This window comes from Gallinula chloropus (genome assembly GCF_964237585.1).
Source record: "Gallinula chloropus genome assembly, chromosome: 23".
Classification (NCBI taxonomy): Eukaryota; Metazoa; Chordata; class Aves; order Gruiformes; family Rallidae; genus Gallinula; species Gallinula chloropus.
Genome location: NC_140108.1, coordinates 8,164,814 through 8,184,631, shown reverse-complemented (window position 1 = coordinate 8,184,631; position 19,818 = coordinate 8,164,814). Strand labels below are relative to the sequence as shown.

At 48.5% G+C, this 19,818-nt stretch overlaps 1 protein-coding gene across 1 annotated transcript; it reads left to right on the top strand.

Moving 5' to 3' along the window:
- Positions 1-1,347: 1,347 nt before the first annotated feature.
- Positions 1,348-18,906, top strand: MXRA8 (matrix remodeling associated 8; the record flags this gene model as incomplete). Its single annotated transcript, XM_084274588.1, has 10 exons — positions 1,348-1,552; positions 8,057-8,077; positions 8,434-8,742; positions 9,299-9,400; positions 10,670-11,128; positions 15,167-15,325; positions 16,069-16,099; positions 16,714-16,790; positions 17,932-18,009; positions 18,881-18,906. The coding sequence occupies exons 1-10, from the start codon at positions 1,504-1,506 to the stop codon at positions 18,904-18,906; spliced, it is 1,311 nt and encodes a 436-aa protein (XP_084130714.1). The 5' UTR covers positions 1,348-1,503.
- Positions 18,907-19,818: the final 912 nt, after the last annotated feature.

Sequence of the window (19,818 nt, the reverse complement as noted above, 5' to 3'; positions counted from 1 at the left end):
CTAGATGGTACAGAAAAATATCAGACAGAAAAATCCAAGCAGGGCCAGCCAGCAGCCTGTTCCCACTGCTTGTGAAGGTAGAACCCTCTTCAGGTTAGGCTGGTAAAGTTTCAACTGTTTGAAGAGTGGCAGGCATGATTTTATTCCACACTTGGTTAGCCCTGCTATTTTGAGGAGTCTGTTCCCTCTGAGCATCCCACAGCATCTGAAGAAGTTACCCCCTAGACTGGAAAAAAAAGATGATGTCTCTGTCCTGCAGATGCAAACTGAGGCAACTTGGACTGGTCTGTGAGTGTTTACACAAAGGGCTGTGTAGGATTTCTGTTGTGAAGCAGTGTTTGGAGTTTGAGTTCAGTGCTTCTTTCTCTGGTCTCTGTCATTGTTGGTTACTGAAAACAATCATGGTTAATAGTCCTGATCTCATGGACACTGTAAAGTGGGTTATGTAAACACAGTGAACACATCAGTGCAGGCTTTAGGAACTGGCTAGTGTAATTGAACTGTCTGTCCCCTGAGCACAGGCTGATGAGAAGCCAGGCACAGCTTGATGCTGTGCTGTGTCGTTTGCTGCCAGGGCTGGTAGTAGAGCAGTGGTGTGTCAGGTCTGCTGTGGTTGAGGTCCCTGCACTGTGGTGGCTCAGGTCTGCTGTGGCTGAGCTCCCTGCACCGTGGTGGCTCTCTGTCCTGGTTCCAGCTAAGCAGCTCCCAGTGTGGTTCAGTTCTGGGTTGAAAGCAGAAGTTCTAATTCTGATGCAGGGTGCCTGTGATGGATGGAAAGCCTGGTCCCTGCTCCACTGTGCTCTGGGCTTGCTGGCTCTGCTGGCTGTGCAGCCCCATGTCCCCACAGGTTTGGTCTTTGTCCTTATTATCCTTTTGTAGTAGCTGCTGTGAGCCCCTGCTTCACAAATCACAGGATGGGCTACACGTTGTTTGCTAGGTTGCCTTCTGAGGCTGGGGCTTGAAATAAAACCATGTGAGGAGACAGAGATCAAAAAGCCACTGAAGGCAGCAGAATAAATCCAGTCTCAAGCAGACAGCTGGACGAGTGTCAAACAAAGGAAGGAACAGCTGGATCAAGTAAAGCACGGGGGAAAATTAGTTCCATCCCTAGGGGGAGGGAGAAGGATTGTTTCTACAGCCCAGAGCTGTGTGGGACCAGCTTTACCCAACAGAACTTTTACATCAAAGCCTGGGGCAGATCAGAAGGTCCCAAGAGGGAGGGGAAAGAGAAGAGTGGGTGTTTGTTGTAATTGTGCAGAAAGCGTTGGGGAAAGGAAGGAGGTGGAGTGTGAGTGCAGGGGGAGAGCAGCGAGGGGAGGTGGGGAGCTGGAGGTTGGAGGTGGAGTAACTCTGCAGAGTCTGAGCTGCTGTCCACAGTTTCTGGATGTAAACTGATGAGGTCATAGTGTTTTCCAGTTACCAAACAAAAAAAAAAAGAAAGTAGTTTAAAAAAGTCTTCAACTTGTTTTTCAAGCGGGAGGAAAACACAGAGAAGCTGAAGAAATGGAGCAACTGGCAAAACTCCTTCTGTGGCAGATTTTGCTCCAGCAAAGTAAGCTCCTAGCTGATCGCATGGTGTTACGTGTGTCTCTGGGCTGCAGGGCAGGGGGCTGGAGGTTAGCTAGATGATTTTCAACTGTTATCTCTGTAAGATGTTTTCTGCAGGTTCCTTTAGCTGTGTTTCCATCTGTGAGGGGAGGGAGTCGTGGATTTCTCGTGCTTTTTGGAGAGGAAAGGAGAGAGGATGGTGAGACGTTGGAGCTTGTGTAAGCTGCACTCCATTCAGCATGTTTGGACAATGGGCTTTTCCCTACCAGTTACTTAAATCAGCAAATTCAAAAAACAATAAGCTTTAGAGTGAGTGCAGCAAAGCTTGCATAGTTAGATTCACATGATCTGAGGTTATTTTATGCTTTTGATGAGGCAGAAGCAGCTCTGTGTGTGTGTGTGTCTGTGTGTGTGTGTGTGGGGGGGGGGGATGGAGGAAAAAATTCAAGTGGTTTATTGGTTGTGTTTTGGGGTTATTTTATCCTGTCAGCATACCAAGACATAGGAATTCACTTCTGTGTAAGGTGCAAGAAAGAGGTGAGGACTAAGCCTGATGAGCTTCCAGTAACAGAATGACTTGTACCTTTTCCTCCATCACTGAGTTTTCTGTAGGAGCCGAGTGTAGATTCAGGGTCCTGAGAGCCTGTCCCCAAGCTGAACAGAGGGACCCTGGTAAGGCTTGGATAGCAGGAGATTTGAGGATTAATTGCAAAACCTCAGCAACTGCACACTTAGAGTGCTTGGGGCTGTGAGGAAGGCACCGGTGAGCCAGGAGGAGTTACAGCTCTAGGAACAGTGTGGAGGGACATCACTCAGGGTGCTGACTGTGGAAGGTGCAGAGCTGAAGGTTTTGGGGGGCTGGTGACACCCCCAGCCTGCTCTTCACAGCCCTGTTAATGAAAGGCTGTGATTAGCTGCTGAGTCTCTCAACATTCCTCAGTACATGGATGGAGCAAGCTGAAGAGCTCTCTCTCTGGTCCCTAATTAACCTCTTTATTTCCATGCCAGCACATCATCCCTGGATTTGCAATGCCTCCAGGCAAAGCCTGGAGATCAGCAACACATGGGATCAGTGACTGGGGCAGAAGGGTTAAAGTGGCTCAGAAAACTACTGGGTGAGGGTGGGATAACCTGGCAAAGGAGGAGGGGCCACATGCTCTATTTCAGAAGCACCAACCAGTCCAGCTACTCCCCAGGGTGGTTTATCAGGTTGGCAGAGCTGGGGGAGCAGCGGGGGCAGGAATAGCAGGTTGGGCTGCTACAGAGCAGTGGGGAGCTGGGTAGAGCCCACAGTGTCCCACCACAGGATGGATGATCTCTGACTGTAGGTTTTTCAGGTGTGTTTGGGAGAGAGACCTGTCCCTCTGCCAGGCAGCCCTGATGTTTGTCTGTCCTGCTCTCCCCACACTAACGAGTGGGGACGGGGAGGGGAGAAGGGAGGGAATCTGGTTTTGCTGAGATGATCCCTTCTGGGGAGGAACCACACCCTCAAGTGTTAATGCCTTGCAGGGAGGAACAGCTCTGTGTTTGGAATGGCTGGACAAACCATTCTGTGGGCCTGCAGCCAGCACCAAGCCACGGAGCTGAGCGGGTGTCCGAGCCGCCTGCGAGGACGCTGAGGCAGCTCTGAGGGCTCCTGACTGTGCACTGGCCAACCTGCAGTTCCATGTGCAGGCAGAAGGCTCTCTCCTTTCTGCTGAGGCAGCACATTCTTGCTGTTTGCTGATTCGTGGGCAGGTCCCTACCTGCAGCGTGGTGTCGGGACTGTCGGGATTGGAGGGGGGTTAAGGGCTCTCTTGTCCTGATGTCCTTTAGGAAAGGAGACTTGCTGAGAAAGCTATCCCAGGAAGCCTTTAAATATAACCAAACACAGACTTCTATAATAGCCCAGTTCAAAGCCTGGCTTGACCTTCAGTTCGGTTTGTAAGGGAAACTCTGTTACTTTAAGCTTAGTCTTGCAGCCCCAGGCTTGTGGTGGTGAATGGGAGATGTCCAGGTGGAAGGGTATTTCTCACACTCTCCCTCCTTGCTTCTTGAGATGGGCCCAGATGTTGTTGCTGGTCACTGGTCAGTGGGTTTAATAAAGAAGAGAGTGGAGCTCATTTGCACAGCTGTCACCTTGGTGCCCGTGCATCAGAAGCCAGGGTGGGCTCTCAGATGCCAGGCCAGCTCCCTGGAGAGCCACTGCCATTCTCCAGAAGTATTTGGAAATAGTGTGGTAGCACAGGCTGCTGTTTTTGCAGGGATTGTGTAACAGCTCTACAGAGACCATTAAATCCCTGCGCAGACAATGGGATTTGAGGGAGAAATAAGGAATCTGACACGTACTCATTTCATGAAGAACATGTCCTTTGTCTAGGACTAGACCATCCTCTGTGTCCCATCATGCAAAGGTGATGCTGATTCCTTTTGCAGAAGAAAAAAGGAGACTGAGGCAGACCAAGAGGTACTAGAGAAATCGTGAGAAGGAATAATGAGCTGAGCATACTCAGGCAAGCAGAGTGCCAACCCCACAGGCGGCTGTTTTAGCCCCCACATGTGGGGGTTATGACACCCACTTCTCCAGTGACTTCTTAGTTTGCTTTCCTGCCTGCTGCTAGGACCTGGCCTTGAGTGATGAGGGCTGTGTGGCCAGGCAGTGCTGCAGGTAGCTCGTCCTCGCTCTGCTGACGGCAGCAGCAACGCTCCTTGCAGCTTGTGCTGAGCTCCCAGGCAGAGCTGGTGCTGCCGTGTCCTGTGGAGTGGGTGCCACTTGGCACCCTACCACTGACGGTATTTGCAGTTCCCTTTCCTCCACTGGTAGTGTTTCCATCCTCCAGTATGGCACAGGGGTGTAGTGGTTTCAGTAGCACGTGGCAGTGTGCTTTCTATCACCCTGTGCCAGCAGTGGTGATGCTGTTCAGGTGGGATCCAGGGGGCTGTTTCCCACTTGAGCTGCTCCAAGGACACTGCCTGGCCAGGTCAGATTATGTGTGGTGCCTTTCAGAGCCTGAGGCTCACTCTTCTAGTTTGCCTGCAGTTTTTGTGGCTTAATTTTTAACTTGAGAAGTGGATGGGATTCAAGAAGTAAGAGCTGGCTCTGGCTTTTACAGGAGATTAGGAAACACTTTTGCAGGCTGCTTTCCTCTTCCTATATTGTGAGACCAACAGACTATCTCTGGGATCCTGCCGAGGGGCGTGCTGAGCCAGCACAGAACATGTCAGAGGACACAGAGATGTCTTTTTGTTGGGTTCTCTTTCTGGGTACATTGCACAGAGAGAGGTCAAAGTGATGAACCATCACAGGGGATTTGAAATTTTGAAATGAAAGGCACAGTGAGTTCTTGTGGCAGCTGTTAGGGTATTGATGAGTTTGAAGCTCCAGGCTCTGGAGTCCTGTGATTACTCCAGTCTGAGCTTTCACTAGATGCATACATACTCCTTGATTTTTCCAGCTGCAGGTTGGGAGGTGTGAATCACCAAAATAACTGCTTCCAGGTTATTTACCCCAATCCTGTAGCTCCTGAGCTGTCAGTTTTGCTGGGTTATAGATTTATCTCTGCCTTTGTTCAGTAGCTGCTGTTCCACAAACAGGAACCTTTCAAAGCGTGGCTGGGGGACTTGCCTTGTTTGCTTGTCTCAAATAGCAGAGCTGGGTCTCATAGCAGAGGGAGGAGCCTGAAAAGAGAAAAAGGCTTATTCCTTCTTTAACTGCTGCTCTATGTCCAGGTTATTGGAGGTCAGTTGTTTTAACTTGCATTGTCTCCAGGCATATGAGACATGGGAGACATTCCAGATTCCTTAGGTTTCTCAGTGATCTCATGTACAGCCATCTCAAATGAGTTTGAGTCCCAGCCATGACCTGATGTATGTGTGCAGATTCCAGCATTGCTGGGGACTCAGAACAACCAGTTCTTCCTTTTTTGACTTGTGGAGGTCCAGTGTCTCTTGGGAAGACTGGTGCTTTCTTTCCCTTCTGGAACTTCCTGGCCACTCTGCCACTGTCCTTTTGGTGTTGTCACCTGCTGCTTTGTCTGAGGTTATGAATGATACCCCCTGGCACACTTGGAGCTGGAGTTTCTGTCCAGAATCTACTTGTGAGTGTGCACAGACCAGCAGTGAAAACCCCTTTCTCTTCCCTGTCTCCCCTCTGTGCTGAACTCTGATGTACTACTTAACTATGCCTTGTCTTGGATGGGTCTTGTTCTAATGCACAGTGTCCCTGCAGCCCTGGGCTGCTCAGCTTTGTGCAGCAACACCTGGCAAGTCCAAACAGCCATCTGGTAAAATACAGGCAAGGTATCAACAGGCTCTTCCCAACAGCAAGCAACACCTCCTGGGCAGTGAGGGGCAGATCTAGAAAGACCCTGGGGTGTAATTGTCAAGTAAGCAAGAGTGCTGTCACACAGAGCTGTGGAAACTTGCAGGGCATCAGCTTTTGTTATCTTACAGCCAGTGTCACTGCTTCCTTTTGTACAGAGCTGTGCTGGAGTGTGGTGCTTGTCACTGATGGCTCCAGCAGCCTAGCCTGGCAGAGGGACCTGGGGTGGGATGGCGTGAGGACCTGGGTGGTCTTTACATGCCAGCAGCACCAGCTACAAGAGACAGACTAGGGGTTAGTGCTGCTGTCAGCCTGGAGCTGCTGAGCAGAGTGCTGGAAGGCTGAGGTGGATACTTCTCTCAGTTGTTAGATTTATGCTGCTGCTTTTGGGCTCAATGTTTTTCACATTAACTTGCAAGAGGAAGGGAGAAAAGTCAATGCATTCCTGTCCCAGAGCCAAGAGAGCATGTTTCTGTAGCACCAAATCAGTGTGCTCTTAATGAGCAGGAACTCAGGGCTCTGGAAGCCCTGGCTCTGCAGCCAGCCAGCCTGCACACCACTCCTAGCACGCAGATCACCCGTCCTGTCCTGACACTGGTGTTCCCTGGCCACGTGTCACCCATGGGGACACACGGGTGCTGCTCTGTCACACTGATGCATGTGGGTGCTGTTGTGCTGAGAGCTGCTTGTCCAGTCACAGGAGAGACCAGTTTCTTCTGGAGAAGTCTGATTTGGGGCAGCAGAAGACTCTGTGTCATTCCTTTGGTGTTCTAAGCTACATCTGAGCCCTGGCTTCTGGAGACAGGTTGGCAGTTTATATTGTACCATCAGGTGTTTTGCAGTGTATTAGGAGAGACCATGAAAAGATGAAACTGTAACCTCCTGTGTGTGATGCCCTTGCCATCCAGACAGTACAGAACTTTGTCTGAGATTTATTTTTTAACTTGTGATGTTGAGCTATAAATGTATAAAAATATAAGCTGCATTTGGAGTGTGTTTGAAGTGGCAGTTCTGCAGCCAGTGCTGCTCACTTTTCTTCTCTGGTGTCACTTGTGATAGGAACAGGAAAAGAAATAGAGATTATTCTCAGCCCTGCACTGGGGGTGTGGTTAAAACAGCCCCAGTCTGGAGTTAATTTATTCCCTTTTGAAATGCATAAATTCCAGGGCTGAAAAAAAAATCCAGCCTTTGTCTGGATGACATTGTGCCTGTGACATTAGCAGCACAAGACATCTAATGATCTTGTTGGAAGCCACTTGGGCTTGACTGGTTAGAGAGATGAATGATGTCATTGTGTTGGGAATCTGAATCGTGCTTTGAAAGCCTGATGCCAGGAGACCTCCTGGACCCCTCCTACACAAAGAAGCAGGAGGGATTGGGCCAGAGAGATGCAGAAACAAAGGCAGGAGCTCATTTCTTGCAAAGTTCTTCCTGCATAGATCTGAGTCACTTGAATTGGAGAGAGTTGCAGTTCTGTCCAGAACACTTCAGTGATCTGAGGGCTGCAGCACCTCTGCTCTGGAGACAGGCTGAGAGAGTTGGGGTGGCTCAGCCTGGAGAAGAGAAGGCTCTGGGGAGACCTTATTGTGGGCATTCAGTACTCCAAGGGGGCTTGTAAGAAAGACCTTTGAAGGTCTCTTCCAGCCCAAACTATTCTGTCCCTCTATGAACTGTTCTTGCCTGTCTGGTTCTGCTGGTGCCTTTTTATTTACACAGGACCCATGATCAGATCCTGAGATACTATTGGTGCCTCCCTTCCCCTGCCTGCTGCTGCCTCCTTGGGTTTTGTCCTACACATCTGTTAAATAGTTTCCTCTTGAGCAGAAGAGGCCTTTCAGACAGTTTGGGGGGGATGCACTGACAGAGATACCTTCTGTCTGAATAAACCTCTGTGGCTAGAAGTGACAGGGGTTCAGGACTTGGGCTGTAGGAAATCCAGTTGAGACTAAGGGTGTCCCACATTGCTCTTGAGCTTCAGCGTGCTGGGCCAGGGACTGTCATTTGCTTTGGTCCTACAGTGTCTGCTTCAGCAGGGACCATCAAAGGTTGGAGCTTCTGGCCTTAACAGCGAGATGCATGTTAAGGACTTTGTCAGAGAAGGGAGGGATGGATGGGTATCACAGAGGAGGTGGCTGCTGACCATGAGTCTGTGTGTAGCTTTTTTCTTCCTTTTGCCATCAGTAACTTTTTTTTTTTCTGCTTTGACAGGTTCTGTTTGTTCATACTCAGGTGAGTGGTGGCTTTGGTTCTGTTACTGTTCCCTGCAGTGGGGGTCTCATCTCTGACTTCCACAGGCACAAACTCTGGATTCCATGAGGTTTGATTAGGCTGGAAGGGTGGGTGGGACAGTTCAAATCTGTTATCCTGATAGACATCATAGACAGGACTTTCACTGGCTAAAATCAGTGGGTTTATGTGGCTTTCTCCACATTTCATGCATTTTTCTGAGAAAGAACTCTATGCTGGCCTTGAAAGTTACCTTCTTTTGGGTGGGAGGTGTGCAGAGATTCCAGGACAGGTCTGAGTCCCACCCTTGTGCCTTCTTCACACATCATTAATCTGATAACTCTGTTGTTTGTTCTCAGTACCAGCTGATGCCTCAAACCCTGACAGTGTGGTGGTGTCAGTGTTAAACATCAGTGCTGCTCTGGGGTCACAGGCTGTCCTGCCCTGCAAGAGCTACCGCATGGTGTGGACCCAGGACCGGCTGAACGACCGCCAGCGTGTCGTGCACTGGGATGTGTACAGCACCTACTATGGAGACAACAAGATGGAGAGGCTGTGTGACATGTACTCAGCTGGAGACCAGCGTGTGTACAGCTCCTACAACCAAGGGAGGATATTAATGCCCCAGAATGCATTTACAGATGGCAACTTCTCTTTGGTGATCAAAGGTAGTGACCAGCATCTTCTCTCCCTGTGCTGCAGAATAGAGGATTCAGTACTAAATGAGCTCCGTGGCTGTCAGTGAAAATTACTATTTTGCAGAGCATTCTCTGTAAAGAAGCATCAGCCTTGTGAGGATTTTTGAAGCACAGGCAATAGTGGTTTATTTCCTCTTGTAGCAGCCTCATGTTAAGAGAATTGCTAACAGCTCACTGCCTGAAAGTCACTTGGGCTTCTTGTGGACCTCTAACTGTAGTTCAGTTCCTGAACAATAAACCCAAGAGTGTCATTCTTCCTGTGCCAGCTCTTAGCTAAACTGACCTTGCTTTCTGTTTCCTCCTGTTAATATCAATGCATTCCACACAGGAGCAAATAAAACAAATATTACACTAGGTGAGATGATGGTCCTCTGTTTAGCTCACCCTGGTGCTAAGGATGGGTTAGAAGGAGCTTACATGAAGGCCTTCTTGCACCCATGTCTGTGTTTGGGAAACAGTATAAATGACAAAAGTTGTTCTTGTCTCAGCATAAAACATTCAACTTCTCTCTTCCCCTTTGCACTAGATGTTGCAGAGAGTGATGAAGGCATCTATTCCTGTAATCTTCACCATCACTACTGCCACTTATATGAAACTGTGAAAATCCAGCTAGTTATCACCAAGAAAGGTAGGTGTGGGGGGCAGGTTGTTGTTCCCTTCTGCCAGGGACCTGGTCTGCCAGCTGCAGTCCAGTGGCCACCAGGACTGTTGAGTTCACAGTGGGGCTTGTATGGTGATTCGTGTCTTGCACGCTGTTGGGCTTGTGTCAGAGAAGAGCAGTGTGGGTGCAGGGTTTCACCTGCGCCTTCTGAGGAGCAGGTTCAGGGTACAGATGCCACAGGAGGCTTGGAAAACACTGGAGATGGTGGTGCTCACTATGCTGTTTGCCATCAGACTCCCACAGCCTCAGAACTATTTCACTCAGTGTGTGTTTTTATGAACATCTCTCCTTTCTTGGCATGTGCCAAACAATGCCTGGAGCCTGTCTGAATGTTTACTCTGGGCAGCCCAATTAGCTAACTGTCCCTTTACTCCTCCAGCAGCAGAATGTCCCTGGTAACAACCCATCATGGGTTGGGTTAGCCACAAAGATCTGCCTTCTACATTGCCTGGTGAGCTTACACAGAGAAGCCTGTAGTTTAAAAGCCTCCTCAAGTTACCACACCTAAACTCCAGCTCTAAAAGCAAACTTCTAAGTGCTGTTGGCAACAGCAGCATGTGCCACCCATGCCACACGTGTGTTACTACCATGTAATTTAAATCCAACTCTGTACAATGTGCAAGTGAAGCTGCTGGGCCTGATTGTGCTGGGAAGCTGTTGAGCTGCTGGGATAGTAGAGAAGTGCAGCTCCTCTGCTGCTGTTCTCCCAGCTTCTATGCAGTAAAAACATCCAGGCAGGCCTGAGAGCCCCGATCTCTCTCTCATCTGTGTTTTGATTCTGCTGCTATTCCTTTTCAGGAGCAAAATACAAAATTGTTCCTCTCAAACTCCTCCAGTAATTAGGGCATTTGTGGGTAGAAGAGCATTTCCTGCTTGGAGAATTGGGATACAGCGTATTGAAGATGAAATCTGTAGCTCTCTTTCTGTTCTTAGTCTGTAGAGAGAATATGCTTCCTGCTTTCTGAAGCAAGAGATTAACTCTGTTCTAAGGGAAGGTGGTCTGGCTTACTGCACTGACCAGGGGTGTGGAAGGTAAGGGTGCATTTCTCCACAAACTGCTGCAGTGAATGTGAACAAGGCACACTGCTACAGCACTGCAGGCTCTGTGGAGGGGATGTGTTAGCGCATTGCAGGGTCTGAGAGCATCTTACCTGTGCAGAGGTGCCCTTAACCACAGGGAGAGCTTGTAAAGACCCACGTGCTGGGCTGGCACAACTTGGGCTGTTCCCTCCGCAGCTGAGGATGCAACCCAGTACTGGGACGACGACAAGCCCGTGGTGGTTGCTCTGGAGGGCAGCACGGTGACGCTGCCCTGTGTCAACCGGAACCACATCTGGACCGAGCGGCACAGTGAAGAGGAGCAGCAGGTGGTGCACTGGGACCGGCAGCCCCCCGGGGTGCCCCACGACCGCGCCGACCGCCTCATCGACCTGTACGCCTCGGGCGAGCGCCGCTCCTACGGGCCCCTCTTCGTTCGGCAGAAGATGAACATCACCGACACGGCCTTTGCCCTGGGAGACTTTTCCCTGCGGATTTCGGGGCTGGAAAGTGCAGACGAAGGGACTTACTCCTGCCACTTGCACCACCACTACTGCGGGCTGCACGAGCGCAGGATCTACCGGGTCTTTGTGACGGAGCCAGCCAGGGAGAAGAAGGTGGTGAACCTCACAACTCACAACGTCGCCCCAGCCATAGGTAAGTGGCCTCTGGAAGGGGATCTCCTGATTGAGGAAGAGGTAATGGCTGTGGTTGCACCTCTGAGCTCTATAGAGAGCCATGGGACAGGAATATGATACATTAGTCCCCATCATCACCTCGGGAGGCCTTTGCTCCAGATGCCAAAACGTCCTTGCCTTTGCTGGTCCTCCACAGGGGTCTGCAGGGATCACTCAGTGCCAGCAGCAGGGAGCCTGGTCCAGGCAAACCTCTGCCCTGCAGAAGGACCATAGACACCACTGAAGTAAAGGTGCCACCTACAGCAACGCTGAGGTTTCCTCTGTGGAGGTTTCTCACTGTTGAGCCCTTAGGATTAGAAGAGGAGGTGAGGTCTTGCCTCCCTCACTACCAGTATGTGGCTCTAATGTACAGGTTTGGTCAATTCTGGGGTATTTCCATGACATTGGGGCATCTGGAGCCACGTGCCCAGAGATGCTGGTGAGGGTCCACTAGAGCTGGTTACCACTGTGCTGCCCCAAAAGTGGAGTGTCCCACCCATCAGGGGTAACAACCCTGCGTGCAGTGCTGTAGTGACATCATATCCAGCTTCTGTTTTCTTTGCTCCAGGCCAGTTATTTAGCCTGTTGCAATGCTGACATGCCCTAAAGCAGACAAGCTGTTTTCCTACCAGCCTCCCTCTCCTGATTGCTTTGATGGAACAGGGGAAAGTGTGGGACAGGGGTTGATTTTTACTCAGGCTTTGCTGTTACAACATGCCACTGTTCTCACTGGTGTAGATGAGAAGTGTTACTCTCCCCTCTGCACAGGGCTCTAAGCTGTGCAGGGTGCCAGACTGCAGAATCAAGCACCAGGAATTTTCCTCCACCCTTCAGCTTTATTTTTTTTTCTCTTAAACCAATTTTCACATTTTCCACTGCAGTGAGCTCTCATCTGACAACCTGTCCAAACTCAAACCCATCATGCTTAGTTCAGGCAGAAAAATAAAATCAAAATCCCAAGTTTAATATTTTTTTAAAGTCTTCTTGGGTATGGTGCCTGATTTACATTTAAAATATTCATTGTGGTTTAATATTTATTGGCTGCTTAATACACAATTTTGACATGCTTCATGCATTTTTAAACAGCTCTATTCTTCTCTAGCAATTGGCTTTTGCAAGTGTCAGGAACCTAAACCTCCCTCCTGGGACTAAGGCTGTTGTCCAGAAAACCAGGACACTACTGAAGAGAGGTGACTGGTGGGGCTGAACTGACATGGAGACCAGGACTGACAAATGCCCTTGAGCCCTATCCAGATCACACTGTGCAGATGGAAACTAGATCTTGTTTTCACAGTTTCCACCCAGGAATGTATTCCTCTCTTTCTTGGATGCTGTCCTGGTTGTTACTGAATAGTTACCTACCTGCTCAGAAGTTGGAGCCTACAAGTAATTTAAGGTGCAGGGGATGTCTTAATGTGGCAGAAGTGCCCTCAGTGCTGGAGGAACTTCACTTCATGAGAAAAGTCACCTTCATGGTCAAAAAGAGCAATCTTAGAAGAGCTTTGTGCCCTCTGCTCAGCTGGTCTGAGGGCACCACAGGCAAAAATGTGCTGAGCTGGTGGGAATGTGAAAGAAGCTGGGACATCCAGAGAGCCCTTTTCCAGCCCACTGCTGGTGGGGAGCCTGCTGGGACATGCCCTGCTTGTGTGTAGCAGGAAAGGCTCAGATACTGCCCCATTCTGTGAAGAGCTGCACAGAACTCTTCTGGGGATAGAACATAAAGCCAAAATGACACATCAGGAGATAACAAAAGCAAAGCAGTGAGGTTTTTCAGCAAGCAGCTATAGTTTCTGGCTTAGCTCCAAGGCCTGGAGCCCTTTCCAGACAGGAAACTTCATCCTGGTTTGAATATAAGTCTGAGCTCAATCCTGCTCTGGGTCTCAGCTGTGTAAATGTGGTGTATGTGAACTAACTCTGCACTTCACTCTGCGTTTGCTTTGGAGCAAGTGATTGAAGAATGGCATCTGTTGTGTCTCATGCTTATTGCTGAACTATTCTCAATCCTTTGCCAGCCTGGCAAGAAAATGGGCCACATACCCTCTGTATAAAATAGCTCTCCCACTTTTCCCAGCAGAAAAATCTGACCCTTGATCCCCTGGTAAAGGCGTGTAAAGGCATGGCTGTTCTCTTCCCCCCTCCCCAAAATGTTGAAGCTTATTTTCCAGTAGTTAAACCAGCTCAAGTGAGTGAATGGGAGGCAGACAAGCATGCCATGCTGAGACCTACTGGAAGATCAGATTGTGGTCACATAATAAACCTTCATCACCTCAGCTAAATTCTGATGTAGCACTGGGATAAGGAGGAGAGTCTCTTACCTTGGCAATAGAATCTTAGGTGCTGCCATTCACCTACAGGCTGTGATTGAATCATCTGTCGCTCTGTACCTCTGTTTCCCCAGTTATCAAATGGGATGTATTCTACTGGGGATGCACTTGGAAGTCCACCAGTGATGCTTTGTCAAAACACTGGTGCAACAAGTATTTTTAGTATCACTTGATTGAATCAGCCAAGGAGACCCAAAGTTATCAGCTACCTGTTCCCAGTGTCATTACAGCAACCCCTTCAGTGCTGGCTGAATTCTAGCTCAGTTCCTACCCGATCTTGCAGTGCTGTGGAAAGCAGAAAGCCAGGCAGAGAGGCATTGATGGATGTTTGCTGCCTTCTGGCTCCACAGCTGCTCCAGTGGCTACCATTTGCCCTTCACGGTCCATTTGTTGAAGTAGCCCTGTCACATACACCATTTGCAGCTTTGCAAGTGGCTTTTCTGGTTTAGTCCTTTTTTAGCTTAGCAGTGGTGAAAAACACTCACTGAGCTTCAGCACTGCAGCCAGCACACAGCACCTAGCTGTGCCAGTGAGAAGTGGAGTGGTGCTGGAGTGGAGCGCTGGGCTACCAGAACACAGCATGTGCTACGTCCTCTTGATTTTTCCAGGACTGCTGCTAGTGTTTGCAGAGACCATCTCTGGTTTCAGAGTGTCACAGTTGTCTTAACTGGTTTTTATTATTGGTGTTTTTTAATGCTGGAAACAAACTACCCACCAAACTGGAACCAGTCACTTCGCCAGTGGGTCCAACACTTCTCACATGAGAGCACATCTTTTACATGGTGCTGTGAGTTTGGGGATATTTCCCCCCACCTTTTGCTCTGTTCCCCCTGACTGATGTTCAGGGTTAAGATCCTGAGAGAGTGGCAGGCTGGAGCTCCACATGGTGCTCTGTGAGGGGCAGAAGGTACTGCCTTCAGCCCTGCTTTGAGGAGAAAAGCCTCCCCCAGCACAAGCATGCCTTAAAGGTTTGCTCTGTGTGCCTGGGCTGGATCTATCTGCTCCTCTGACTATTGCAAGCTGCTTCCTCTTTATATGTGTAAAAAACGTTGACCTATTTATTTGAGATCTACAGAAATGTTCCATGTGAGAGTGTTGAGTTACACTTCCCTGTGCTGCTGAGCTGAAACGCTGCTGCACCCACAAGGGGAATGGAATCTTGGCTTTTCTTTGTGGCCTTTTATTTTATTTATTTTATAGATTCTTTTAATTTTATTTAAAAGGAAACTCATTCTTTGGCATTGAAAATTCCTCCCACTCTGTAAATTACAACCCTTGGCAGGGAGGGGCTGCTTCATACTGGAGCTGTCTGGAGCCGGAGCAGCGTGGTGTGTGCTGTGCAGGGCCCAGAGGAGGGTTGTGTTACCCTGCAGAGCAGACCTGGGGCTGTCCTGCGTGGCTGCTCCTGGCCCTCCCCTCTGCAGGCAACAGGAACTGCTGATACAGGCAGCAGTGGGGGGTGTGCTGCAGTCACTGCTAATAGTTCATGTATAAAGGTCTTGTGAAGAGCACAGGCTCCTCTTCCTCTGACAGAGGTGCAGTCTGCTGGAAACTGGGCAGCTGTTTGCCCTTCGTGCAGCACCAGAGCTTCTTGCTGAACATGCTTCTCAGTTCCACGACGGGCCTGTGTGAGCTGCCTTGCTTTGGGTGCCAGTGCCAGTTACCAGCCTGTTCTCCTTTCCCTCTGCCTTCAGACCCAAACGTGGTCAGGGGCCACAACGTGATCAACGTCATCATCCCTGAGAGCCGGGTGCACTTCTTCCAGCAGCTGGGCTACGTCCTGGCCACCCTGCTGCTCTTCCTCGTCCTCCTCATCATCGCTGTGCTCGTCACCCGCAAGCGCCGGCAGCGAGGTGAGGCTGAGGAGAGACCAGGCCTGGGGTGCTACAGGGGAAGCACAGCAGGAGGGCTGATTCTGCAGACAGATTCTGCTGAAGGCAGTGGTCCCTTTCTGGAGACCAGCAGCCTGTGCAGTGGGAGCCTTTGCAGGTGCTGATGCCAAGAGAGGTTCATTAGTGCAGTGTAAAACTTTTCAGGCCTCGATTTGCAGAGATGCTCTGTTGTCAGGGAGGGGGAAATCAGACCTGCTAGATAGTTGCTCTTCGTAATTGGTATTAATTTATAGCAGGGGGCCCACATGCCCTTGTCTTTGGATGGAAAAAGGGAGCCTGAAGTCATCCCTGCTTGCAGGGTGGGGTGAGACAGGGGTGTGGTTGGACACCTGGCACACAGGAGGCTGATGAACACCAGGTCTGTAGCAGGTGATGAAGGCAAGTGCAGTGCCAGCATACTAAAGGTGGCAGGTGTGGGTTTTGTAATAAGTGGGAGGAAGAAATGAAATATGGCAATTACTGTAGGTTCTAGTGGCTGGTCATCCATAGATTTGGGAAAATCACTGGGAAGCTGGTGAGGAAAGGGAAGGGAAGCTCTTGGCAGTGGTACACACATGAATTCTGGTACATTGAAGGGATTGTGAAAGGGAGCGTTGTGAGCATCCCAGCAAGGAGCACTGTGAATAGGGTCTGGGTGGTACAGTTGGCTGGGAGGGTGGTTGGACTGGGTACGATGGCTCATTCTGTTTCCTCTCCCTGTTCAGGTTACGAATACAACGTGAAGAAATACGGAGAGTAAGTATGCTTACAGGGTCTGCCACCTATGCAGGAATACATCAAAGTGAACTTCTGGGTCCCAACCTTCAGCTGGCATCAAGAGCCTAAACAGCTGGGGGTCTGGTTAGTACTTGTACAGCCATGTGAAGCATAGGCTGCTCGATGGAGGTGGTTCATTGCTTTGCACCAGTTCTTTCCCAGCTTCACACTCTGGTCATTATTAGCCTAACGTTCCTGAGAATGCACACTTGCATAATGCTTGTTAATCAGGGAGCAAATTCTGTGTTGTTAAGGTATGGAAGGAGAGAATGGTTTGTAGGCCTGACTTGGCAGCTGCATTTCCTCGTTATGCTCTGGGAACTGATTGACAGATCATGTTTCTGTGAGGAGTTAGTGCTGAAGGGGTAATGCACATCTACTGGCAACTCTACTTTGTGTATTTTTGTGCACTTGTGTACTTTGTTTTATTATAGAGCATGAGATCTATGGATCTTTTTCAACTTCTCTCCAGCTATATGGCAAATAAATACTCCAGTGAAGTAGCATTAGAAAAATTACTGCTAAGAGGTGTGAAAGAAGCCAGTTATTAAAGGATGTGACAATCCCATTTTTCACTGTTATTCCTCTTTCAGGAAGGATGTAAACCTTAAAGAATTTACAGTTGACACAACAGATCTGACTCAGTACAAAAGTGAAGACATCAGGCTGGGTATGTATCAACTAGCAACTGTTCTTCAAAGCAGGTCAAGACTCGTTATAACTGAGGATTTCTAAAGGTGCTTGGGTGCCCATTTTGAAATCACTTAACCTCCTGATTACAAACAGCATCTTTGAGAGTCTCAGGCAGCAGTAAGTGCAAGCAGAGGAATTGCAGCTGGAATGGGCAGTCCTGCCTTTGGAGTTCAATGAGAGGTTGATTGAAGAGAGTTTCTAGAATATAAAAGAGAGAAAATACAAACCCCACTGGAACTCAGGGTAACATGGACCACAGTGAAAAGAGGGGAGAGAAGCTCATTTTACTGGTGATCTGTGAAACTATTTTTGTTGGGATATGTAGGACTGTTAGGACATTCTTGAAGATGGGTGCTGCTCCTTACTAGGGCTTGAAGGTGCAGTAATTGATGGGGGTGTCTCCTTGCTTGGACTCAGTGCAGGTTCCTGTAAAGCAAAACTGATCCTCCTGTCTACACTACCCTGAGATTCCTGAAGACTCCTCCTCACACCAGGTTCATACCTGCTGCAGCTTGCTGTATGCCAGGGAATGTGCTGATAAACCAGGAAACAGTTGGGCCCATCCCTCTTTTCTTCCTTCACACATCTCCAGTAAAGGTACAACCTTCAAAAGAATAAACTGAGAGACTTCAGGGCCCCAAGCTACAGAACTGCAGTAGGGGCCCCAGTAGAGAAGAGGTAGATACAAAACATGTAGTAGGGAGCACAGGAATTGCAGAGGGTGCGTTGCAGACCAGGACAGCAGCAAGTACATGTTCTTCTCTGTGTGTCTCAGCTCCCCTGTGAGCGAATTCTTTGAATAACTTCTAATAAGTCACCTTCTGGTGAGCTTTGCATAGATAATCCAGAGCTTGCTGGAAGAATCCGTGGTACTTATGAGGAGCAGGAAATTGAAGTATGCATAACTGATCAGTGCCAGGGGCAAAAAATTGAGACACAGCAGCTTTCCTTTTCCTGCTGAGTGGCTGAGTAACACCACGAGTTGCTCCTAGAGATCTGGAGATGCCAGGCCTGGAGTTCTTCAGGGAAGGACTGATCACGTCTGCCTTGCCTGCCTGTAGAGCTGTTTTCTGTTAATGTTCTGATGGCTGTCTGAATTACACTCCTCCCCTGCACAGATTACAAAAACAACATCCTGAAGGAGAAGGCTGAGCATGCCAGAAGCTTCCCAGCAAAGAACATTGATTTAGACAAAGGTAATAGTGACCTGCTTCTCCCTAATTGGTGGCTGTAGGAACCTGCTGATGGGTTGGAGGAGGGAGGAGGGAAGAACACAGTTTAGCAGAGAGCTGACCAAGCCACAGCCGAATGAGGAATGATAAACACCATGACAAATGACAGCAGGAATGAGAAGCTAGTTCCCTTCCTAGCCTTTCATCATGGAGCCACAAGATGCAAGTAGTTATTAGGCTTTTAAAAACTTCTGGCATGGCACAAGTAAAATTTTGCTTTATTGGAAAAAGAATGCCTTGCAGGGCTGGAATCATCCATTCTGTGCTGTAACCCCAGAGAGAGAGATCTCAAAAATGTCCTGGCATGGTGTTTGAGAAGAAAACACTGTGCAGAAAAGAGTGTTTTGAGTTGAATTCATTTAAAAGTAATGGCAGTCACTTACTTCATCCAATAAAAGCAAATAGCTCTCCTTCCCTAGGGGCTGAACCTCCTTTTGTTTATGCAGTATTAATCCTGAGTATTATGCCTCAGTTTGTAGAGTCACATTTATGTCAAGTTAGAAGTTATGTTCCATGACTCCTCTTCTATGAATTGAGAATGTAATAAATGTGACTGAAAGGGTATCAAGAAGGGAGTGGTCTGGAGAGTCCATGGGTTGCCTTAGACCTGCTGCTCTTGATAGAATCTCATTATATTTTTGCTGCTGTTCTGCAAAGATCATCTGTGCAATAATTTATACACAGGATATCTCTTAGTGGGCTCTAGATGATGTTGGGGATGTGGTTGACTACAAATGGTCACTTGTCACTGTATAGCTACGTCTGTATCACGTGTGCTGCTGTGGATGGTTGGAAATCTCTGCACATACTGATCTCCATTTCAATTTGCTTTCAGATTTCAGGAAGGAATATTGTAAATGAAGATGTTCCCAAGCTGCTGGCTGGACCAGAAGCTTCAATCAAATAAATGGAAGAGATGCCTTTCCTTAATGCCATGTCTGTCAACTTAACATAGATTTTTCAGCCTCTCTCCCCACTAAGCACAAGGGTATTTGCAAATGCTTCTTGAAAGAGTTAGACCAACTGTCTTGTGTGCACTTATGATGGGTTTGGGTTGCCTTTTCTACTCTCCTAGTCCTCCATTCCCCTTTTCTTTCTGATATTATTGTTGGTTTTATGCATCAATGATTTTTATGAGCTGAATCAGCAGACCTTTTGCTTTGGTGTTACTGCTTTAAATAAACCAACCTGCATCACTACTCTTGAGCCATCATTATATCAGGCAGTTTTCCATGGAGTGCATTCATCAGGGAAATAACAGCAAGGCCTGATTGTTATCTCTCATAGCCTGACATAAATCAGGAGGAGCAGTACTGTCATGTAGCACTTCATGTATTCCAGTACAGCATACACCCCTTCCCAAACAACAATTTAAATACCCCATTATAGGAATGGGGGAATGTCAGTATCCTCATTTTACAGGGGAAAGGGCAGCACACAGATGACCAGGGGTAAGGTTGGGATCAGCTCTGAAGAGCTCTGCAAGCCTAACTCAGTATCTCTCACTCTAAGCTTGTTTGTTGATTTGTTTTTATTTCAGTGCTTGAGCACTTTGGGCTGAAGTTGATGGAGTTACAGAGCTGTGAGACCAGTCTCAGTTAGATCAGAACCAGAAAGATTATGGAGAGGGCTAAATTCCTGTGTGGAACCTGGGACGTGATTTTCCTGCAGTCCTTGGGTGGATCCAGGCCACAGAGAGCTTGTGTGCCCATCACATCAAACAAAGGTATGATTATAGTGCAGGTAGACAGGTTGTTAAAAGGAACAGCTTCT